The sequence below is a fragment of the Trachurus japonicus genome, chromosome 17, assembly GCF_045865225.1.
Source record: "Trachurus japonicus isolate A0001 chromosome 17, Traja_1.0".
NCBI classification, from domain to species: Eukaryota; Metazoa; Chordata; class Actinopteri; order Carangiformes; family Carangidae; genus Trachurus; species Trachurus japonicus.
The window spans coordinates 24,250,772-24,271,179 of NC_140923.1; the positions used below are offsets into that span (position 1 = coordinate 24,250,772).

The 20,408-nt window shown below is 41.0% G+C and overlaps 1 protein-coding gene across 6 annotated transcripts in view; it reads left to right on the plus strand.

Moving 5' to 3' along the window:
* astn1 (astrotactin 1) overlaps positions 1 to 20,408 on the plus strand; it is an 840,736-nt gene that overhangs the window by 813,941 nt on the left and 6,387 nt on the right. For all 6 annotated transcript variants that reach the window (XM_085804088.1, XM_085804090.1, XM_085804091.1 and 3 more), the window contains one exon: positions 1,273 to 1,456. In XM_085804088.1, the coding sequence (XP_085660214.1) occupies positions 1,273 to 1,456 (184 nt within the window). The remainder of the gene's footprint in view (positions 1 to 1,272; positions 1,457 to 20,408) is intronic.

Here is a 20,408-nt window from a genome sequence, read left to right on the forward strand (position 1 = left end):
TCAGAGCTGTTTATGAGACTCAAGTTCTCCCTCAGAGCAGACCTGACCAGGGGGCAGCCCAACATCATAATAAATGCTATAAATGCTCGATGATATGAGTTCCAACAATAACCAACACAGCAGTTGCAAATAATGCTGCAAAGTATCTTTCTCTTCACAGACTTTACTGCATGCATCATTCGAAAACAGACAACATGAACCACTTGTACTCTATTTGTAAAGTCACTTGTACATTTTCGTAAGTCCCTCTCAAAACCCAGGTGGAATAACTAAAGCATGTCTGTAGACTTGATTTTTTAGCATTGATTTTTTCTCTTCCAGTTTTTTGTTTTTATGGTGTTTCATTTGATGAAAAAGGTTTTCACTTAGAGTATTCTCATGTGCCGTACCATAAGGTGAAAAGTTCCAGAGGGTTCAGGGCTGAACTCTTTTGCCACCCTCTGTGCCGATAGAGGTTCTAAAATCTAATAACACTATTGGAGATCCTGCTGCAGATTTGAGTTTCTCAAACCACTGAAGTTTGACACTACCCAGCTTCTGTTGTTAATTTTAATTCCTGGGTAATGGAAATGATATGAAATGCAATATTAGCGCTCTGTGGCTCTGTTTTATTGTGGTCGTTAACCAGGCAGGTGGATAACCTGACGACCTCTGAAAAACCATTTCCCATCCGAAGGAAATATCCCTCCAGTTAGTGTTTTAAAGGGTTATATTAATGATTTATCCATTTTAAAATGGTATTGATCGCAAGATATGCATGTAAAATGACATCTGTTGTATTAATCTAGAGAGCAAAGTGGTGCTGCAGTAGAGGTGGGAAAGAGCATCGCATCACCAACAAACCTGCCTACCTTTAATTTCCATTAACTCTGTTTAAAGTTGACACAAAACGTGGTCCTGTCAAAAACAGATGCACATAATTGAAGTGTCCTCTGGCTACAGGGCTGATCCGTCCTATAATTATCTTCAGAAATTCTGATGTAAATACTAGAGGGGAAAGTTCTCCACCCAGGGGAAGAAACACATCAGAACCATAACTGTGTCTCCAAAACAGCAGCAAAGTAGCAAAAGATGAGTCACTGACATGAGGGCTCTTCCTTCCTCCTCCCCCGAGGATTGTTTGGTATCAAGTAGCACCAACAGATCAGTTTGGTAAACATTAGTAAGCCGTGCGCTGATTGCTGACATCCCTCATTACTTCAGATGCAGCAGCAGCAGCCACGCCGCCACACGGAGCTCGTGTTGACGTCTAATTGTTTTCATCCCTTGCAGAGATAGCCGACAAGATCTACAACCTGTTCAACGGCTATACCAGCGGGAAGGAGCAGCAGACGGCCTACAACACCCTGATGGACCTGGGCGCTCCCACCCTGCACCGCGTCCTCTACCACTACAACCAGCGCTACGAGAGCTTCGGAGAGTTCACCTGGAGGTGTGAGGATGAGCTGGGGCCCAGGTACCATCCTCGTTTAACTCCTTCCTCTCTGGTCAGATACCCCTACGCAACCAACGTCGGCGTTAACAGCTATTTTTTCTTTTTTCTTTTTTTTAGATAGATCCAAACTTTAGTAACACTTTTACACCTATATCTATAATGCATTATAACCATACTTATAATGCAGTTACAGCACTGTATACCTATAGTTATAAACACTCATAAATGATCATAATGCTTTATAACAATAATCATAACACACTATAAAGCATTTTATCATGACTTATAAGGTCAGTTATTATAATATGTTATAATTGTTAGTAACTTGCTGACAATGCCCACATCAATAATGCATTATAAATATAGTTATAATGTGTTATAATTGACTTATAAACGTGTATAACTATCATTATATCATAATATATGATAAGGCTTTATAACAATAAGCGTAACACATTATAGAGCATTATAACTCTATTATGATACTTGACCTTATAAGCCATAATAAAAGCTATATGATGCGTTATGCTTATTGTTATAAAGCCTTATGATAATTTCTAAGTGTTTATAATGATAGATATACACGTTTATAAGTCAATTATAACACATAACTATATTTATAATGCATTATAAGTATGGTTATAATGCGTCATAGAGATAGGCATCAAATAAAGTGTTACCCAAACTTTCTTTATTGATTATTTGCACAGAACCAAACAAGATCACAGGCAATAATGAACAAACAATAGTTCCGTGACAGATTACTAACTCTGATTCCCTCAGACTCATCCCAGCTGTTTACTTCTAACTCCTTCTATTGTATTTTGCAACATTGGTTGGAGCTCCACCACCTGCTCCCTCCACAAAACCACATTTGGCAGCACAGAAAACTTACAAATCCCCCCTCCCCTGCTTATAACTAAAGCAAAAAACAAAAATACCTCATCTTTAGCAAGTGGACATTGATGCTTTATATAGTAAGGGCAAATGTAAAAAACGGTGAGACAGTCAACCGATCGGAATTCAGTTTGTGTGTTTCAGAAATGCCCACATTTCTGATATGTAAACTCACATCAGAAATATGCATTCCTTCAAGGAAATTGCTCATCAACTTCAGCTTGATGGCCAATTTATCAGAGAGATCCAACATTACACAAAGCCTTGTAGGTCTGCCCTGAGTCAGACTAGTACAGAATACCAGAAGACTGAGCCCTTTCAATAATGCGTAGACTGTGTTCACTGTAATCAGGCTCTGAAATTACAGAGATGTGTATGCGTGTGTGTCTGCTCTTCATGAGTTGCCCTCCCACCAACAAAGTGCAATCTGTCGTACTCAACTTGTGCAATTGACATTGACGCCCTCGAACAATAACAACATGGCCTGGCCGCAAGATCGAAGAAAAAGTGGCAACTGGACAAGAGTCTGGGTTGGATCACGCTTCGGTGGCGTGAACAGCACTCTCGAGTGCAATTTTCAGCAGACAGTCCTTTCAAACAAGAAATAGTCACCAGTAATTTCAAATATCTTCGAAAGCCCAGACACTGATTTAGCTGTTTGCAGTTCATAAAAATTAAACACATGGTGGATCTGGACGGGAATAAGGTTACAGATACGCTCCATTAGTGATTACTTTACCCCCTACTGCCCGTGTGAAACTCTTCCCATCCTAACAATGATTTATAGACCTCACTTGACGTCCAACTACTTGTAGAAGACTTGCTACACACCACCGACTGTGCTGATCAATTCATGACCCACTAAATCACTGGAGCTGCCTGTTTAAAGAATAAAATCTTTCTATATTCTCATTGTCGACAAATCCCATGAAAATCAAAGTATAAAGCCTTTTTTTTAAAGATAAAAGTATTCATCACCCTTATGCCTTCAGTGAGAGTGAATGGGCCAGAGGCTGAGTGCCACACACAAGTTAGGGAAGAATAAGTGTACTGAAAGGACTAACACACTGTTGGGTTTTCCTTGGATTTATATTCCATAACAAAAATATAGAGTATCACCAGTGTTATCTTTTAGTACTGCATGAAATAACTCAGCGCCATCTGATGCAGTGGGCTCCTGCAAAAATAAAATAAAATAGCCCCATCATCGCCCAGACAGAGAAGTAGAACCTTGAGTAACTTTTCCACTTTGACTGAGGTCACCCCTTCCCCACTTGTTTATAATGTTACTGTAACTGTTGCTGTGTCTTGACGGCTGGTGTTAAACTGAGGCACAGTGACGTTAGCCTGCCAGTAGGCTAACTTTTACTTTGTTAGGCCTCGCATCAGCAGCAAAAAAACACTGAGACTGAGAGCGGAGCTCAGCACAGTTAATGTGCATCACAGACTGTGCTGGCAATGCTGTTGTCTGTAATGCACGGAGAAGCCAGTTGCTTTTCTCCAGTGTGAAATAAACTACACAGAACTTCTCTATGCGACCAATTATTTTTTTTCCTGTTACTTCCCAGATCAACACTTTACTACTGTATTTTTAATTTTATTTTAAAGAGGAACTAAGCAGGATTATTCCTGTGGCTATGCTACATTTTTACCTTAATTAAACAGCTCCGAAGTAATTGTGATTTAATTAACTACATGACTTGTGACGTGTTATGAGTGAGAATGGAGGCTCTCTGTCTTCCACCTGGATGAAAACCAACTTTGCAACATCAGTGTAGTACCTGGCCGCCACCCCGGTGTCCCAGTTCTCGTCTCCGTAACCCACAATATTTTGTTAAGGCTACACAAATATACACGTCATAACATCGTGTTATACTGTATAACGTTATCCACCGCTCCATGGATTGATTTTTCGCCGGCTGCGTTGTAAACAAATGCACATTGCCAGGAGGAGGGTTAGCAAAACAGCGGAAAAGCGACCGGACTTGCATAGTTTCCCTTTAATGTGCTGCAGGTTGTGACACTGCAGTGTGGTTAGTGCTGTCAGCCTCTTAGTGTTGTTGTCAAGACCACCAAACCCAAGACCGAGTCAAGACCAAGACCATTTTCTATTCAGTACCAGTACTCATAATAATAGTCATGTGGCTTGGTATTTACATTATTCCTCAGCTAAAAGCGTTTCGGGGCATTTTGAGTAATATTTTAAGACCAAGAGAATATTTTGTACTATGCCTCTGAAAACACAAAATAGCTCAAAGGAAAGAGGAGGGGTCCGTGTACCTTTTGTCAGTTTGATATTCCGTTTTAATAAAAAAACGGGAAAACGGAAATACCGTGGTTTTTTCCTGTTTTACTTTTCAAACAAAAACCAATAAATGAAAAAACAGAGTCGTTTTTCCGTTTTTGGTTTTCTGAATCAAAAACGAAAAACGAGAAAACCACAGTCAAATAACGGCCCGAATTTGGTTTTTGTAAATTCATTTGTTCGTTTTTCGTTTCATGTTTATCAATATAACGGCGGGCAGAACGGAAGCGGAACGTAATAACTTCAAAATAAAAGCGTGCTTATTTTCATACAGACTACCGTTCTCTTTATACACTCATTTTTACAGATTATGCTCGACACGTATAGCCTACATGTATTTCAGTGAACTAAAGTATAGTTGTAGATGCCATGTACAGGTGTTTTGTGTGTGTGTGTGTGGGGGGGGGGTAAAATCAGCTGTTCTTCACCTGTGACCTGCTATGTTTTAGCTTATCGACATTCCTCTGGAGCTCAGTTTTTATTATTGAAGCGCGTCCGGCCCAATTAGCCATTAATTGTTCCATCCATAGTCGCCCTAACAAGTAGGTTATTTTTAGCTGAATGCATATTGTGGGAAAGTTTTACCCTGCGAACGTCACCAGCAGAGGTCCCCATCACACACAAAATAAAAGTAGCGTGCTGCTTACTTTCATACAGCCAAACGTTCACTTTATAGCCTAGCTACAGCCCTACACCAATGTTAATTAAGCATTATACAACAGTTAGTTCCGACCATGAGTGCTGATATACAGTATAACAGCAGTGGGACTTTTTACAGGCGTGTGTGTGTGTGGGACTTTTTACAGGCGTGTGTGTGTGTGTGTGTGTGTGTGTGTGTGTGTGTGTGTGTGTGTGTGTGTGTGTGTGTGTGTGTGTGTGTGTGTGTGTGTGTGTGTGTGTGTGTGTGTGTGTGTGTGTGTGTGTGTGTGTGTGTGTGTGTGTGTGTGTGTGTGTGTGTGTGTGTGTGTGTGTGTGTGTGTGTGTGTGTGTGTGTGTGTGTGTGTGTGTGTGTGAGGTTACACCTAACAGGGCCTAATGAATTTTAAACAGGAAAAAGGCCTTATACTCCATTTTTACTGTACTATAACATCACTTTGGTCCATAGGTTCGGTCAATACTTGGTACAGTTGACTTCAGGTCCACCCTGACTACTCCCTCAGTCATTACCAAACATTTTTACTGTATGATTTTGGAGAAATTAAGCCTCTAAGTTGCATTTTTTGATTTTATTTTTTTGAACAGGAAAAATTGCCTTATACTCTTTATTTACTGTACTATAACATCACTTTGGTCCATAAGTTTAGGAAATGGTTGGTACAGATGACTTCAGGACCACCCTGGCTACTCCCACACTCAATATCAAACATTTTTACTGTATAATTTTGGAAAAATGAAGCCTCAAAGTTGCATTTTTTGCTTTTTTAAACATGACAAAATGGTCTAATACTCCATATTTACTGTACTATAACATCACTTTGGTCCATAGGTTCGGTCAATACTTGGTACAGTTGACTTCAGGTCCACCCTGGCTACTTCCTCAGTCATGATCAAACATTTTTACTGCATTATTTTGGAGAAATTAAGTCTCAAAGTTGCATTTTTTGCTTTTTTAAACATGACAAAAAGGTCTAATACTCCATATTTACTGTACAATAACATCACTTTGGTCCATAGGTTCGGTCAATACTTGGTACAGTTGACTTCAGGTCCACCCTGACTACTCCCTCAGTCATTACCAAACATTTTTACTGTATGATTTTGGAGAAATTAAGCCTCTAAGTTGCATTTTTTGATTTAATTTTTTTGAACAGGAAAAATTGCCTTATACTCTTTATTTACTGTACTATAACATCACTTTGGTCCATAAGTTTAGGAAATGGTTGGTACAGATGACTTCAGGACCACCCTGGCTACTCCCTCACTCAATATCAAACATTTTTACTGTATAATTTTGGAAAAATGAAGCCTCAAAGTTGCATTTTTTGCTTTTTTTAAACATGACAAAAAGGTCTAATACTCCATATTTACTGTACAATAACAACACTTTGGTCCATAAGTTCAGACAAAGGTTGGTACAGTTGACTTCAGGACCACCCTGACTACTCCCTCAGTCATTATCAAACATTTTTACTGTATCATTTTGGGGAAATTAAACCTCAAAGTTGCATTCTTAGCTTTTTTAAAACATGACAAAAAGGCCTTATACTCTTTATTTACTGTACTATAACATCACTTTGGTCCATAAGTTCAGGCAATGGTTGGTACAGTTGACTTCAGAACCACCCTGGCTACTCCCTCACTCAATATCAAACATTTTTACTGTATCATTTTGGAGAAATTAAGCCTCAAAGTTGCATCTTTAGCTTCTTTTAAACAGGAAAAAAGGCTTTATACTCCATTTTACTGTACAATAACATCACTTTGGTCCATAAGTTCTGTCAATACTTGGTAAAGTTGACTTCAGGGTCATCCTGGCTACTTTCTCAGTCATTATCAAACATTTTTACTGTATCATTTTGGGGAAATTAAACCTCAAAGTTGCATTCTTAGCTTTTTTTAAACAAGACAAAAAGGTCTAATACTCCATATTGACTGTACAGTAACATCACTTTGGTGCATAAGTTCGGACAATGGTTGGTACAGTTGACTTCAGGACCATCCTGACTACTCCCTCAGTCATTATCAAACATTTTACTGTATCATTTTAGAGAAATTAAGCCTCAAATTTGTAAAAAAAAAAAAAAAAAAAAAAGTTTTGCAAAGCCTAATGTTCCATCTTTACTGTACAGTAATATCACTTTGGCCTAAAGTTCTGACAATGGTTAGTGTTGACCTCGGGAATATCCTGACTACTCACCCATGCAGTGTCAAGTATTTGGACTGTATAATTTTTGAGAAATGAATCCATTAATTTTGCTCAATATTCACGCAAATGTAAAATCCCTATGATACATAATTTTTGACAAAAGTTGATAAAGTTGTTTCCAGGACCATCCTTACAACCCACTGATCCACTATTAAGCATTTTTCCTGCATCATTTTAGAGAAATTCAGCTATACAGTTCCATTTTTACATAGAAAGAGGCCTTATGCTCGGTATTTATTCTCATTTAGAGGCTTAATTTCTCTAAAATGACAGAGCTTTTCCAGTGCAAGTCCAAGGAAAGACAACTTCTAGGCTTAATTTCTCCAAAATGATACATTAAAAATGTTTGAAAATGACGGAGGGTGTAGCCAGGATACTCCTGAAGTCAACTGTACCAACCATTGTCAGAACTTATGGGCCATAGTGATGTTACAGTACAGTAAATGTGGAGTATTAGGCCTTTTTCCTGTTTAAAAGAAGCTAAAGATGCAAATTTGAGGCTTAATTTCTCCAAAATGATACAGTAAAAATGTTTGATCATGACTGAGGAAGTAGCCAGCGTGGTCCTGAAGTCAACTGTACCAAGTATTGACAGAAGTTATGGACCAAAGTGATGTTACTGTACAGTAAAACTGGAGTATAAGGCCTTTTTCCTGTTTAAAATGCATTAGGCCCTGATAGGTGTAACCACCACTCTATAGAAGTGATTGCTGTCAGAAGATAGAACTATTTAAGACTTATATTAACACAAACATTCCCCTTACTTCTGCTTTAATGATGTGAAAAAAAGTGTTGAAAACACCTCATTACACTGTAGCCTAACAGCCAAACAATGGTTACACACACACACACACACACACACACACACACACACACACACACACACACACACGCCTCGATTGCCTCCGTATTATCCTCGTCTTATTTTGAAAACCGGAAGTCATCTCGCTTGGTTCTAAACTAGCGCTTTGCCGGTGGACTCGGAGCATTCGCCGTTCTCTGATACGGGCGTAGTTAAAATGTCTGTGCGGCTTGACTCCGCGAAGACGAACGACGGCTCATTTGACCGCAGTTGTATGGGGAGGGAGCGTGGCTCTGACTTCCTACTGTCCAGCTGAACAGCGGAGTGATAATGCCTGTAAAAAGTCCCACTGCTGTTATACTGTATATCAGCACTCATGGTCGGAACTAACTGTTGTATAATGCTTAATTAACGTTGGTGTAGGGCTGTAGCTAGGCTATAAAGTGAACGTTTGGCTGTATGAAAGTAAGCAGCACGCTACTTTTATTTTGTGTGTGATGGGGACCTCTGCTGGTGACGTTCGCAGGGTAAAACTTTCCCACAATATGCATTCAGCTAAAAATAACCTACTTGTTAGGGCGACTATGGATGGAACAATTAATGGCTAATAGGGCCGGACGCGCTTCAACAATAAAAACTGAGCTCCAGAGGAATGTCGATAAGCTAAAACATAGCAGGTCACAGGTGAAGAACAGCTGATTTTACTACGCTTGGTGACGTATCATCCCACCTGACCCCCCCCCCCCCACACACACACACACACACACACACACACACAAAACACTAGTACATGGCATCTACAACTATACTTTAGTTCACTGAAATAAATGTAGGCGTGTCGAGCATAATCTGTAAAAATGAGTGTATAAATAGAACGGTAGTCTGGATGAAAATAAGCATGCTTTTATTTTGAAGTTATTACGTGTCACTTCCGCTTCCGTTCTGCCCGCCGTTATATTGATAAACATGAAACGAAAAACGAACAAATGAATTTACAAAAACCAAATTCGGGCCGTTATTTGACTGTGGTTTTCTCGTTTTTCGTTTTTGATTCAGAAAACCAAAAACGGAAAAACGACTCTGTTTTTTCATTTATTGGTTTTTGTTTGAAAAGTAAAAAAGTAAAAAACCACGGTATTTCCGTTTTCCCGTTTTTTTATTAAAACGGAATATCAAACTGACAAAAGGTACACGGACCGAGGAGACTCTCTATTTAACTAGGGAAAAAAACATTTGTTTGTACCTTGTTCCATTCTTGATTTATCTTAAAGCAGAAGTAAGTGATATATTTGTGTTAATATAAGTCTTAAATAGTTATATCTTCCGACAGCAATCACTTACATAGAGTGTTTGGTCTGAAACACGGGTCTGTCAGTCACTCTGCTCTGCTCTGAGCCGAGGAGAAAACATTTATCGTATCCTACAGTTTTTATCCAATGAGGAGAGAGAACGGCATGCAGGGCTGTGTTTGCAGCCAAGGGACGCCGTGAATGTGGCGACGTAGGGACGAGGACTGTTATGGTGCGTTCAAGGAAACTCGTATTTTTCCGACCGTGAAGTCGTACCAGTTCGATCTGGTACGAGTTCACCGGTCGGAAGTTACGAGTGGCCGTTATAGTGACTTTCACCGGTAAAACAGGTCGGAAAAACACGAGTGGGTTGCCTGGAACGCTACAAAGTCGTAAGTTGTGACTTGAAGCTGTAATTTACGATTTCAAAAGCCTGCCTGGAACGCAGCATTAGCGAAAACAACCGGACCACTTACTTCTGCTTTAAGTTGAATAGAGCCTGGTTGCACCAAAAAGACCACTTTTTTTCTAGAAAGCTGAGAAAAATGCATTTTTGTGAAAGAGAGTCTCTCAAGAAAAACAGTGATTTATCTGTTTTAATTTCGGCTTCAAAAACATGTAAGACATCTGAAAATTAAATTTCACATGTTTTTTCATTGTACAAAAAAAAAAACTAAAATACAACAACAAGTAGGAGTCTTGGTCGCACTGGACGCGGAACCGAAGCGCAGCGCCCTGGAGCGGAGGCAGTTTCAGATCGGCGCACATGTTAACCGGTCTGCCTGGTCGCACATCTCGCGCTGTGGAGCGCAGTGCGCGCGCCTGCAGCGCTTCAGATCGGTTCATTTCTATTTTTCACGCGAGCCGCGCGCGCCGAGGGCGCCGTCTGTCAAGCTGGGTAGACCAGATCGTACCAGACAGGAAGTCGGGCACAGAAAAGGCGAGAGAATCCGGTCAATTTTCAAAATAAAATAAAATAAATAAAATGATGATTAATTAAGTTGTTGCTTGTCCGTCTATACATATTTGTCAGTTGCGTCTGCACACGGGACACACACACACATGTTTAAAATGACGTGTGTGTGGAAAACCGAGTGAATACGAGTATGAACGCGGAAACTGGGCGCGGCTTCTCGGGCGCTTGGGTGGTCGCACTGGGAGCATACTTCTCCTCCTCTCTCCGCGCCGGTCAGACATCGACTGCAGTCGTTCATACTCGTATTCACTCGGTTTTCCACACATAGTGGGTCTCATTCATGAAACGTGAGCAGCACGGATTTGTGTGTAAACCCTGAGCAGCGCAAATTTACGTGCTATTTCCGCATTCATCAATCTTTTAGTAGTGCTGATTTTTTCGTAGCTACTCACAAAATCTACACCTGCTCCGGACTGTGTGTAGCGCTTGTGTAAATGTAGGAATGCAAATAAATACTGCTTGTCACTGTTGAAAATTACAATTTTAATCTGTATTACTCTCTCTCATGTTTAAAATACGCCAACGCCTTTGAAACACGTAATTTAAACATGACAAACAATTAGAAATATTTGGAGAGAGAGACGTTTTAGGGATCGGACACGCACAAACACGTCAAGGCTCCATCTAATGATGATAATAATCTGATATAAAACCGGAAAAAACTTTTTTGTGTTGCTACAGTAGGCTATACGCTCGGTGGGCGCACACTTCACCCTGCGCAGCAGCGCAGTCGGCACCGGTTTGGATGGAGCTGTGAGAGACGGCTGGTGCTTCTGTAACAATATAACCTGCCTATATAACTTCATGTGTTGATACAACCATGCTCCTCTACAGCTGAGGCTGTGAAGAGCCTCCTCCTCCCGTCGCTGCTGTAGCTCTGGAGTTGTGTGTATTTTTATTTTTTTTTCATGTTTCATATCGAACTATTCTGGCTTTACTTCTTAAACGGTTCTTTAATAAACCAAGGATAAGCCTACTTAATTCACTAAATATGTTTCTTCCCTCCAGCCTTTGACCTGTCCCAGTCACACCACTACTAACAGAAGAGAATTAAATATTTTTTCTGGACTCCACTTTACCCAAAATGACTTCGATCCGCAATCTCTCTCTTTTTTTTCTCTCTCTCCCTCTTTCCTTGATTGCGTCATGGCCACAGGTGAGCAGGATGCACCTACCTCCTAATATGGTGGTCAGGATCTCCTTATATGGCTATTCATGTATGGAGATCTATGCTAATTGCTGATCACCTGGGGCGTGTTGTTAGTTTACGATGGGTTGGGATTCATCATCTTACACACGTGTTTACGATCAAATCTGAGTTTCCCGCACCGTTCATGAATCCGGAGTAGAGTTTTAGTAGAGTGAGCTTTTATGTGCAAATCTACACACAGATTTACTCACGTTTCATGAATGAGACCCAGTGTGTGTGTCTCATGTGCAGACGCAACGGTCAAATATGTATAGATGGACAAGCAACAACTTAATTAATCATCATTTAATTATTTTAGCGCTGCAGGCGCGCGCACTGCGCTCCACAGCGCGAGATGTGCGACCAGGCAGACCTGTTAACATGTGCGCCGATCTGAAACTGCCTCCGCTCCAGGGCGCTGCACTTCGGTTCCGCGTCCAGTGCGACCAGGCTGTCACCCTCTCTTCCCCCCTCCCCTCCCCTCTCCTACTTCTCCTCCTGCTGCATCCCCTCGTCTCTGAAGTAGGGAGGGAGATGTCATGGCGTCTTCAGCCTCTTTGCTGGACGCGGCCGCGGCAGCGACTCACCGCGCTGATCTCTCGGTTCGTCGGTTTCAGACAGCAACTGGTGAAACTGACTCCGCGATCCGCTTTCGCTTTCGCTTCGGCATTTTGGTGCTGATCATCTAGATCAGTTTACCTTTCCTGCCTCCTCTAATCACTTCATGCTGGAGCTATGCTAATAGCATCCGTGGCTAAGCTTTCCTCCAGCTCCACGTTACACTTGTTCCAGGCTCTGCCCGTCGTTTTTCCTCTAGAAATAGAAACTTTTTCCGACTTTTTTATCTCTGTACCGATCGCACTCGTCTTCTCCTTCTTCTTCACTTCTTGCTCTGATCTACAGTCTTCTTCGTTCTACACATCCCAGAAGCCCCAAAATTACTCAAAGTGTGCGCAACAGCGTCCCCATTTACCAGCCGCAGAAAACTGCATTTGACGTATATTTACGTCAATGGCACTCAAGCGTTGGATTTTGATTGACGTACATATACGTCAATGGCACTCAATGAGTTAATTGAAACAAAGTTTGGAATGAATAGAAGCACAAAGTCTCCCACTTTTGACACTGGTGCAAGGTTTTCAGATGGTTACGCACAACCATACTCTTTTGTAGAACCATTTTAATCATCTTAAAGTTGTTGTTAAAGTATTGAATTACATCACATAAACTAAAGTAAACGAGTGACAGAGAGAGACATTTGCAGTTAAAAAAAAAAAAAAAAAAGATTTCACTGCAGCTGTGGTCTTGACTGGTCTTGAGAAAAAATCCTGAGTCCAGCTCGACCGAGACCGGGACAAGACCGAAACCAAATGTAGTTGATTCTGAGACAAGACCAAGACCCTGAAAATGTGGTTTTCAGACCGGTCTTGAGCACTACAACACTACAGCCTCTCTCATGTGTGGCGGAGAGGTCAGGTGATGGTTGATGACTTTGGAAGCAGCACTTTCCGGTGATTTATGGTGACCACTTGTTGGGTCATGATGACTGGGACCACTTAGCTGCTGATCTGTGTTCACCAGTTAGTCTCTGAACGTCTTCTGGCTCCTGAATCACATGCCACATGTGAAAGCGGGCAGCACATCTACCAACAAAACAAACAAAACAAAACCAAAACAAAGATAATCCTACCTCGCTAAAGCATTTCCTTCACACATTTGTCAAAGCAAACTGCGATTTGTTCCAATTTCTTTTCTCTTTTTTTTCCACCACAATTACAAACACATCCCTCAACGGCTCACTCAGCCAAATCTCCATCGGTCCATTCAAAGCCCGGCGGTGTTCAGCCCCCTTGTTTAGATTCTCAAAGGCTGGCAGATGTTCTGCTCCCAGCTCCTTAAGTGCTGTCTTTGATTGTAGGAGGTTGTTTGTGTGAATTAGAGTTACAGAGGAAATTCATTCAAACGGACTGAGAGGCTGAGTGAGCTTAACCTCCATGACATCAACGTGGCCATTTAGCAACACACAACCAGGGAGGGCCCCAAATTTCCACCAAACTCGGGGTAAGTACCCATAATGTAAAATTGTAGCTTAATGTTTTATAAACAGAGCCATGTGTCTGATATAAAATATACTTATAAACAGCAGTCTGTGGTACATGCTTTCACTTTGGCAGGTGAAACTGATTAGCCAAGGCTCCCTTAATTCTCTCTGTTTCTCGCTCTGTCTGTGGGTTCCCCCACCCTAAATGAAAGGTTGTTTTTAATAGGGACCATGCTGGAAAGAGTTGATGTAATTGAGGGAGTTGCTTCTGAAGTGTTCCATTAAAATACACTTAGATTAACAGCCCTCCAATTTAGTTAAAGGGAGGGGTGATTAATGTTAATAAAGGTACCTCAGAGCTGGAAAAGCAGTAGAGAAGTGCATTCAAGGTGAGGCCTAGCAACAGGGGAAGGAAGTATAAACATGTTTTGTTTAGCCAAGTCATCAAATGAACATTAAACTTTCCCGTGTATCTGGTTTGGTGTGAGGAAAGAGCCTCCGCGCCGAGCCCCCCGGTTGTATGCAGTCTATTGTTGCCCAGGCAGAGGGGTTAACGGCCTCGCAGCTTTTTCCCGCAGCATCACACGGCTTGTTTCTCTTACATTGTTTGACTATTGGCAAAAACAAACGCAGCAGATACAGGCCCGCGCTGACGCCAAGACAAAGTACTCCTGGTATCATTTTTTAGCAGTTGATTGCTGATGCAAAGTTTCAGACTTTTCAAGCGTCCAGTATTGACGTTGGCTTGGTTTTATAAAGCTACTTAAGCCAGTAGTTTGTTGGTGTAAAGTATCACAGCATATTCAGACGGATAAACAGCAGGCATGTGCAGAGATGCTACTATTTGTTTGATCTGTGAGGTCCCTGTGGGTTTGGAGGGTTTACTGCTGAGGCCCTGTTGTTTCTGCTGTTATCACTCATTGTCTCCTGGTGCTTGTTGTTGTTTCTGTATTTCTTCATCTCCCCTGAATGTATCTGAGTGAGTCATAGAAGCCAGAGCAGCCAAACACCCACTGTACATGCTCTCTGTGAGCCTCTACCACTACATGAAGGTTATATTGTTGCTTTAGAAAGGTGTAGGTCTCAGATTAGCTTCCTTACACTGGCTACCAGTAGGGTTTAGGGTTGATTTTTAGATCTTATTGATTACTTTTAACGCACTCAGTGGTCTTGGTCCTGTATATATCGCAGGCCTTTTATCATCTTACACTTCTGCTCGCACTCATCATGGTAATCTTCAGGTAAGGGTCTCATAGCTGTCCCTGGGGCCTGACTGATGACAAAGGGGGACAAAGCGATCTCAGTTAGGGCCCCAAGACTCTAGGTCAGCTACGTCAGTGTCATGTTTTAAATCTTTCCTTAAACCAACACTAAGGAACTTTTCAGCCTTCATATAATATTTTCATAACTTTTGTGATGGTACATCGACTTACAACAGGTTGAATGACACCTCTGTCATGGCCTGAGGGGTTCTGTATCACCTTCACTGGCACTAAGCAGCTCTGAGGAGCATGGTAGGAACCCGGCTCTCACTTAAGTTTCACTTTCACTTTCACGAGTCACGATGAGGAGGGAGCAGGCAATGCAGCACCTTTCCGTCTGATTGTGTATGTGTGTTTACTGTGAAATGATCCGCTGGTAACAGAAACTTAAGGGATAGTTCACCCAAAATTCAAATTTCACTCATTATCTACTCACCCTCATGTCAACTAATATAAGGGCTGGGAGAATTTTCAGAGTCCTCCGTGCCTTCTCGGAGTTACAGGGGGGTCCGCACAGCAGTATTTGTCCATATAATGGTTGTGAATGGGGCTCACTTTTCTTCGTCCAAAAAGACACACCAAAAAACATCCAAATACCTCCATACTGCTCGTCTGTAATGTCCCTCTTGTATTGAAGCCCCGACATGAGAAATTGTTCCACCGGTCAGTGCACTGACACAGGAAGGAATGGTTATAAAAAAGTCTGTGGATGAATCTACGTTACCCACACTTGTTAATGGGTCCATTTTCAATAAATATATGGTTTTGGCGTTATTTTGTTATTATTATTAGTGGTGGAAATCCTGGGCGAGCCGACCAGCGTTTCCTTACTCTCGGTTTCCTTCCCGGTGGATCATGGTAATAACGCCGCCGAATCGCTGTTTATGGTCGGAACTACGACGGTATCTGATTGTCTTTGAACCTCCGACTTTCATACTTGATGAATGAAAACATTCTTGGCAAGACGTCCGTCTTGCGCCAGTCCAAGAATTTCACCGTGCACGTGTGTGAAACACTTGCTTTCCAAAATTCCTTGTTGTCCCTTTAAAACATTTTTTTTATCAGAGAGCTTTTCCTGATTTTATTTGATTTTATTTCATTGTATTGGTCGTCGCTGTGTTGTACAACACTTTGTAACATTTGTTTTAATAGGTGCTATATAAATAACGTTTAAAGGAATAGTTCAGCTTTTTTGAAGTGGGGTTGTATGAGGTACAATAAGTATAATATCTGCAGTAGAAAGGTCTAAACCAGTTTACCCATATGCTTTGATACCAAATATTTTTGTTCCCCTTTACCCTAAATATATTACCAAATTTGGTGGGTCGTGTCACCGGACGGTGTTTATTTATTGGTAGTTTTGGCCGATGCACTCAGATCAGTCTCAGGATGTGGTGCGTGTCTGATAAAAGAGGCCAATAAATTCTCTGTGCAGAGTCAAATCATCAGAAAGTGCAACACGGGTCATCAGATAGAGGACCTTATGTGTCACGCAAAATTATGAATTATCGTCAGACATGATTGTCTAGGATGTAGTTCCAGTGAGGGTCAGAAAAAAGGTTGTTTCAAACTGAGCATACCAGATTTCATTACATATTAAAATATGATGGGAGTAACAACAGTGAACTAACTGGATGTGATAGAACTGATCTTTAGATCACATCCAGCAGTGTACAGACTTGACTCATGCACACAGTAAAACATAAAACCTTCACAATGTTGTGTTTTAACATTTCCTTTACTGTTATAGCAGTTCCTGTGTTTTCAGCGCATTAAATAACATCCACAACTACAATCTGCACCAACACAGCACTTCCTCTTTATAACAGCCCGTTTTAAATGTTTTGTTTATGGTTTGTTCTTAAAGCTCTCATCTGTTGGCCACAGAAGGAGAATATATTTTACCTCTCCCACACTACAGCATAGATCTGGGGTAACAGAACACAAACACACATACAGACCGCAGACCAGCAACACACACGCACATTAGTTTTCGATCTTCTGAAGCTGAACTTGTTATGAAGAGAATTTCCAAGTTTTATTTTTTGTCTTTTCTGTCACAAACAATGACGACTAAATAAACTCGATTTTCATTAGCTAGTCAAAATAGAGATAACGAAAACTCAGCACCGGCTCAGACTCAATGTAAACTCACAGCGTCCAAGTAAGCAATATCTGGAAACAAATGAATGAACGAATGTGGCTTTATCTTTCTTGTGGCAGCAGATATTCCGATCTGCTGCTTTTAGAAACATATCATATCACACTGACGAGACCAGTTGGCACCCACCGGAGGACATTTTTTGTTGCCATCTTCTCATGCAGCATCGCGTGATGTTTTAACTCAAACCATAAACTCACCGAACGGCTGCCTCTCCAAGGCCTGACACTTCTCCTCCCAAGGGCCAGACCTTGTCATCGCCATGGGAGTACCCATCATTTAAAGGCACGCCGCTTGGCTGTTGACTTAGAAACGCTAGATGTTTTGGCTAGGCTGAAAGTAAATCCTCGATCCTGGCCATCACAGTCCAGACCATGTCCTTGGTTGGACTCTGTGCCCTTTGATGAACTGAAAAAAATATTTCTTTTTTTTTTTCAATTTTCGTTTTGTTTTTACATGACAGTCTCTCTAATCAGAGGAGAGCTTGCGATAATAAGTGCTGTTATGGTTGGAATTTCTCTCAGGAAATCATAGTCATAATCACAGCAGACTGTTTACTTTGCTCTCTGACTTTTTATAGTCGAGAGAAGGACAAAAATACACACAGTTAAAATAGACGTGCCTTTCAGCTGCTCGTCCTGCGCTGATTTACGGCTGTGTCTGATTGAAGGGTATTGGACACACATCTCTGATAAAGTAAAAAAGCACCATTATCAATCTTGAGTCATTCATTATTATGAGGTTACTCATCAATTAGCAGCTCCTCATCTGCCCTCAGTAGGACACGTCACTGCTTTGACTGCATACCCTCGAATTAAAAAAGATTTTTCCACCAAAATATTTTCATTGCAGAACAGAGCTAGAAATAGGACAGTGAGTGAAGCCTAAAATGGGTTATTATAGTATTATTGGAAGTGCACAGTTTAAAAATAAAACACACAGACATTTACGTCTGCGGCTAATTTTGCTCCCTGCTCTTAAAAACATGAGAATAGAGGAAAACAGAGGGAAAAGTAAATTCAACATAATGAGACAGAAGCTGTCACACGTCTCTGTTCCTCCGCTGAAATATCGAGTGTGGTATTTTTAAATCCTGGTAATTATCAACACAGTTTGAATTATTTCAATTAGTGTAATAACTCCATGGAGATGTATTCAGTGTTCCCTGTAATTCAACTGTGGATGTCTCCATATATGTATAACACAAATAGCACAGGTTGCTCAGTCAGACAAGTCCTGACTCACCGTGATGAGAATGAAACAAGTCACAAGTGCTGCAGTTATTGGAAATTCTCATGATCTGTTTCTTCTCACGATTGCCTTTAACCGATCCTGAAACGTTTGTTTTTTGTTTTCAGCATTAATGGAACACGTTGCAGCTGCTTACACCTTATAAATCTTACTGATATTTGACATTTTGTGGCAATCTAGAGTCCAGATCTGTGACTGCAGCCACCCACTGCTACAATTAGTTAGTATTTGTCTTATAATTATTATCATTATTATCATTACATCCACTAAGGAGGTTATGCTTTCACTTGTGTCTGTTTATTTTTCAGCAGGATAACATGAGAAGTTCTGATTAAGAACTGATTTATGGGTCAGAGTAGAGCCCATTACATTATTTTGTTGTGGTTGTGGGATTTGTTTTCTTTTTTTCTTGTCACTTTCTAGGATTGTTTGGCCTGTAGTGTGCCATACTACGCATTACTACAGGTGTACATCTCTTTGGAACCTGCATTGCGTTGTGTTTCTTTCCCCTGAAATCCCAATGGTAGTAGTTTTGGACTTCCTATGATAGCCGCTTCGTGGCAGAGTTCTAGTTCTACGTAGAGCTTCAAACAAACCATCTTTCTTTTCTTGCATCTGTTGTGGTACTCTCTGTGGTGCATAGAAAGGTCAAGACACTATACATCAACTGGATTAGTGGAAGGTCACCGTCAAAACACAAAACACAAAGCTGATGGATGCTCCATGTGCGATTGTGTCCTTCTGTGCATGGTGAAGTTTCCCTGTCCTGACCCGACCCAGACTTAGTACTGTGTAATGTGAATTGTATATTATGGTCGTCATAGATACCAGATGTCACCCCAGAAAGAAAAGAAAAAGAGGACAATTGCCTTCTTTATCAGTCTATCTATTCAGTTCCCATAGGCCTCTCTCAGGCTCTACACACTGTCAAAACACCCATAGTGGCCCATCACATGACTGTGTGTATGTTTTCCACATGTCATGTAGTGTATATGTGATTTATGTGTTGTTTGTTTAAATGTGCATGTGTATATTATACATACTATTGTGCATGTTGTTTGTTCCAATATTCGTTTAAAGAAATAATAATACAAGTCTCCCCAAATTAGCACGATGCTCACTGTGTACATCTGTGCTCAATGTAACTGCAGCTACATTTTTCTGGTCACAGTCAAAGCGCTGGGTTAAGGTAAAGGGGAAAGCTGGTGGTCTTGTTTATTGTTTTCCATGTTTACCCCAAACCACACACTTTCAATAACCCTAACCCCAGTGTTTTAGTTGCCTAAACTGAACCACAAGTGAGACACAGGATGTGAACGTCACTTTCCAGAGGCATAAATAAACGTGATGGTTTGACACTATTAAAATAGTGTTTAAGTGTGCATGCCTCTGCGCTTTTGCATGCAAATGTAGCCTAATTCTTTCCAGTGTGACTATGTCTGCGTATATGTGTGTGTGCATGTTACAGCCGTGCCTATATGTGTCTGCTCGCCTGCTTGTACAACCACACAGTTTGAGCTGAGAGTCTCCTTTAAGGGGCACTCGCGCTGCATTGCCCACTATTTTCTATACGTGCACATGGATTTATGGTGACAACCGTTGCTATTTGGAACCAATGAAATGTTCCTCCACTTTCCTGACGAATGAAAGCATAACAAACCACATCTTTTTTTCTCTATTTAAAGCAAATAAATATCCCGATTTCCTCAAACCACTGAAATCTGTGGCAAAAATATTGGGAACATAAAGAGGTTTCAGAAAAATGATATGAATGACAGTATGGCAGCACACTACCAGTATCAACACAGGGCTCCGTGTCTGCAGACAGGCTGTCCGAGAGGCCTGACATCATTAAAATGATTATTTCTCTCTACACAGTTTCCAAAAAACATCGCTGAGGCTGTCGAGGCTGTTATGGTTGTGTCGACATGCAT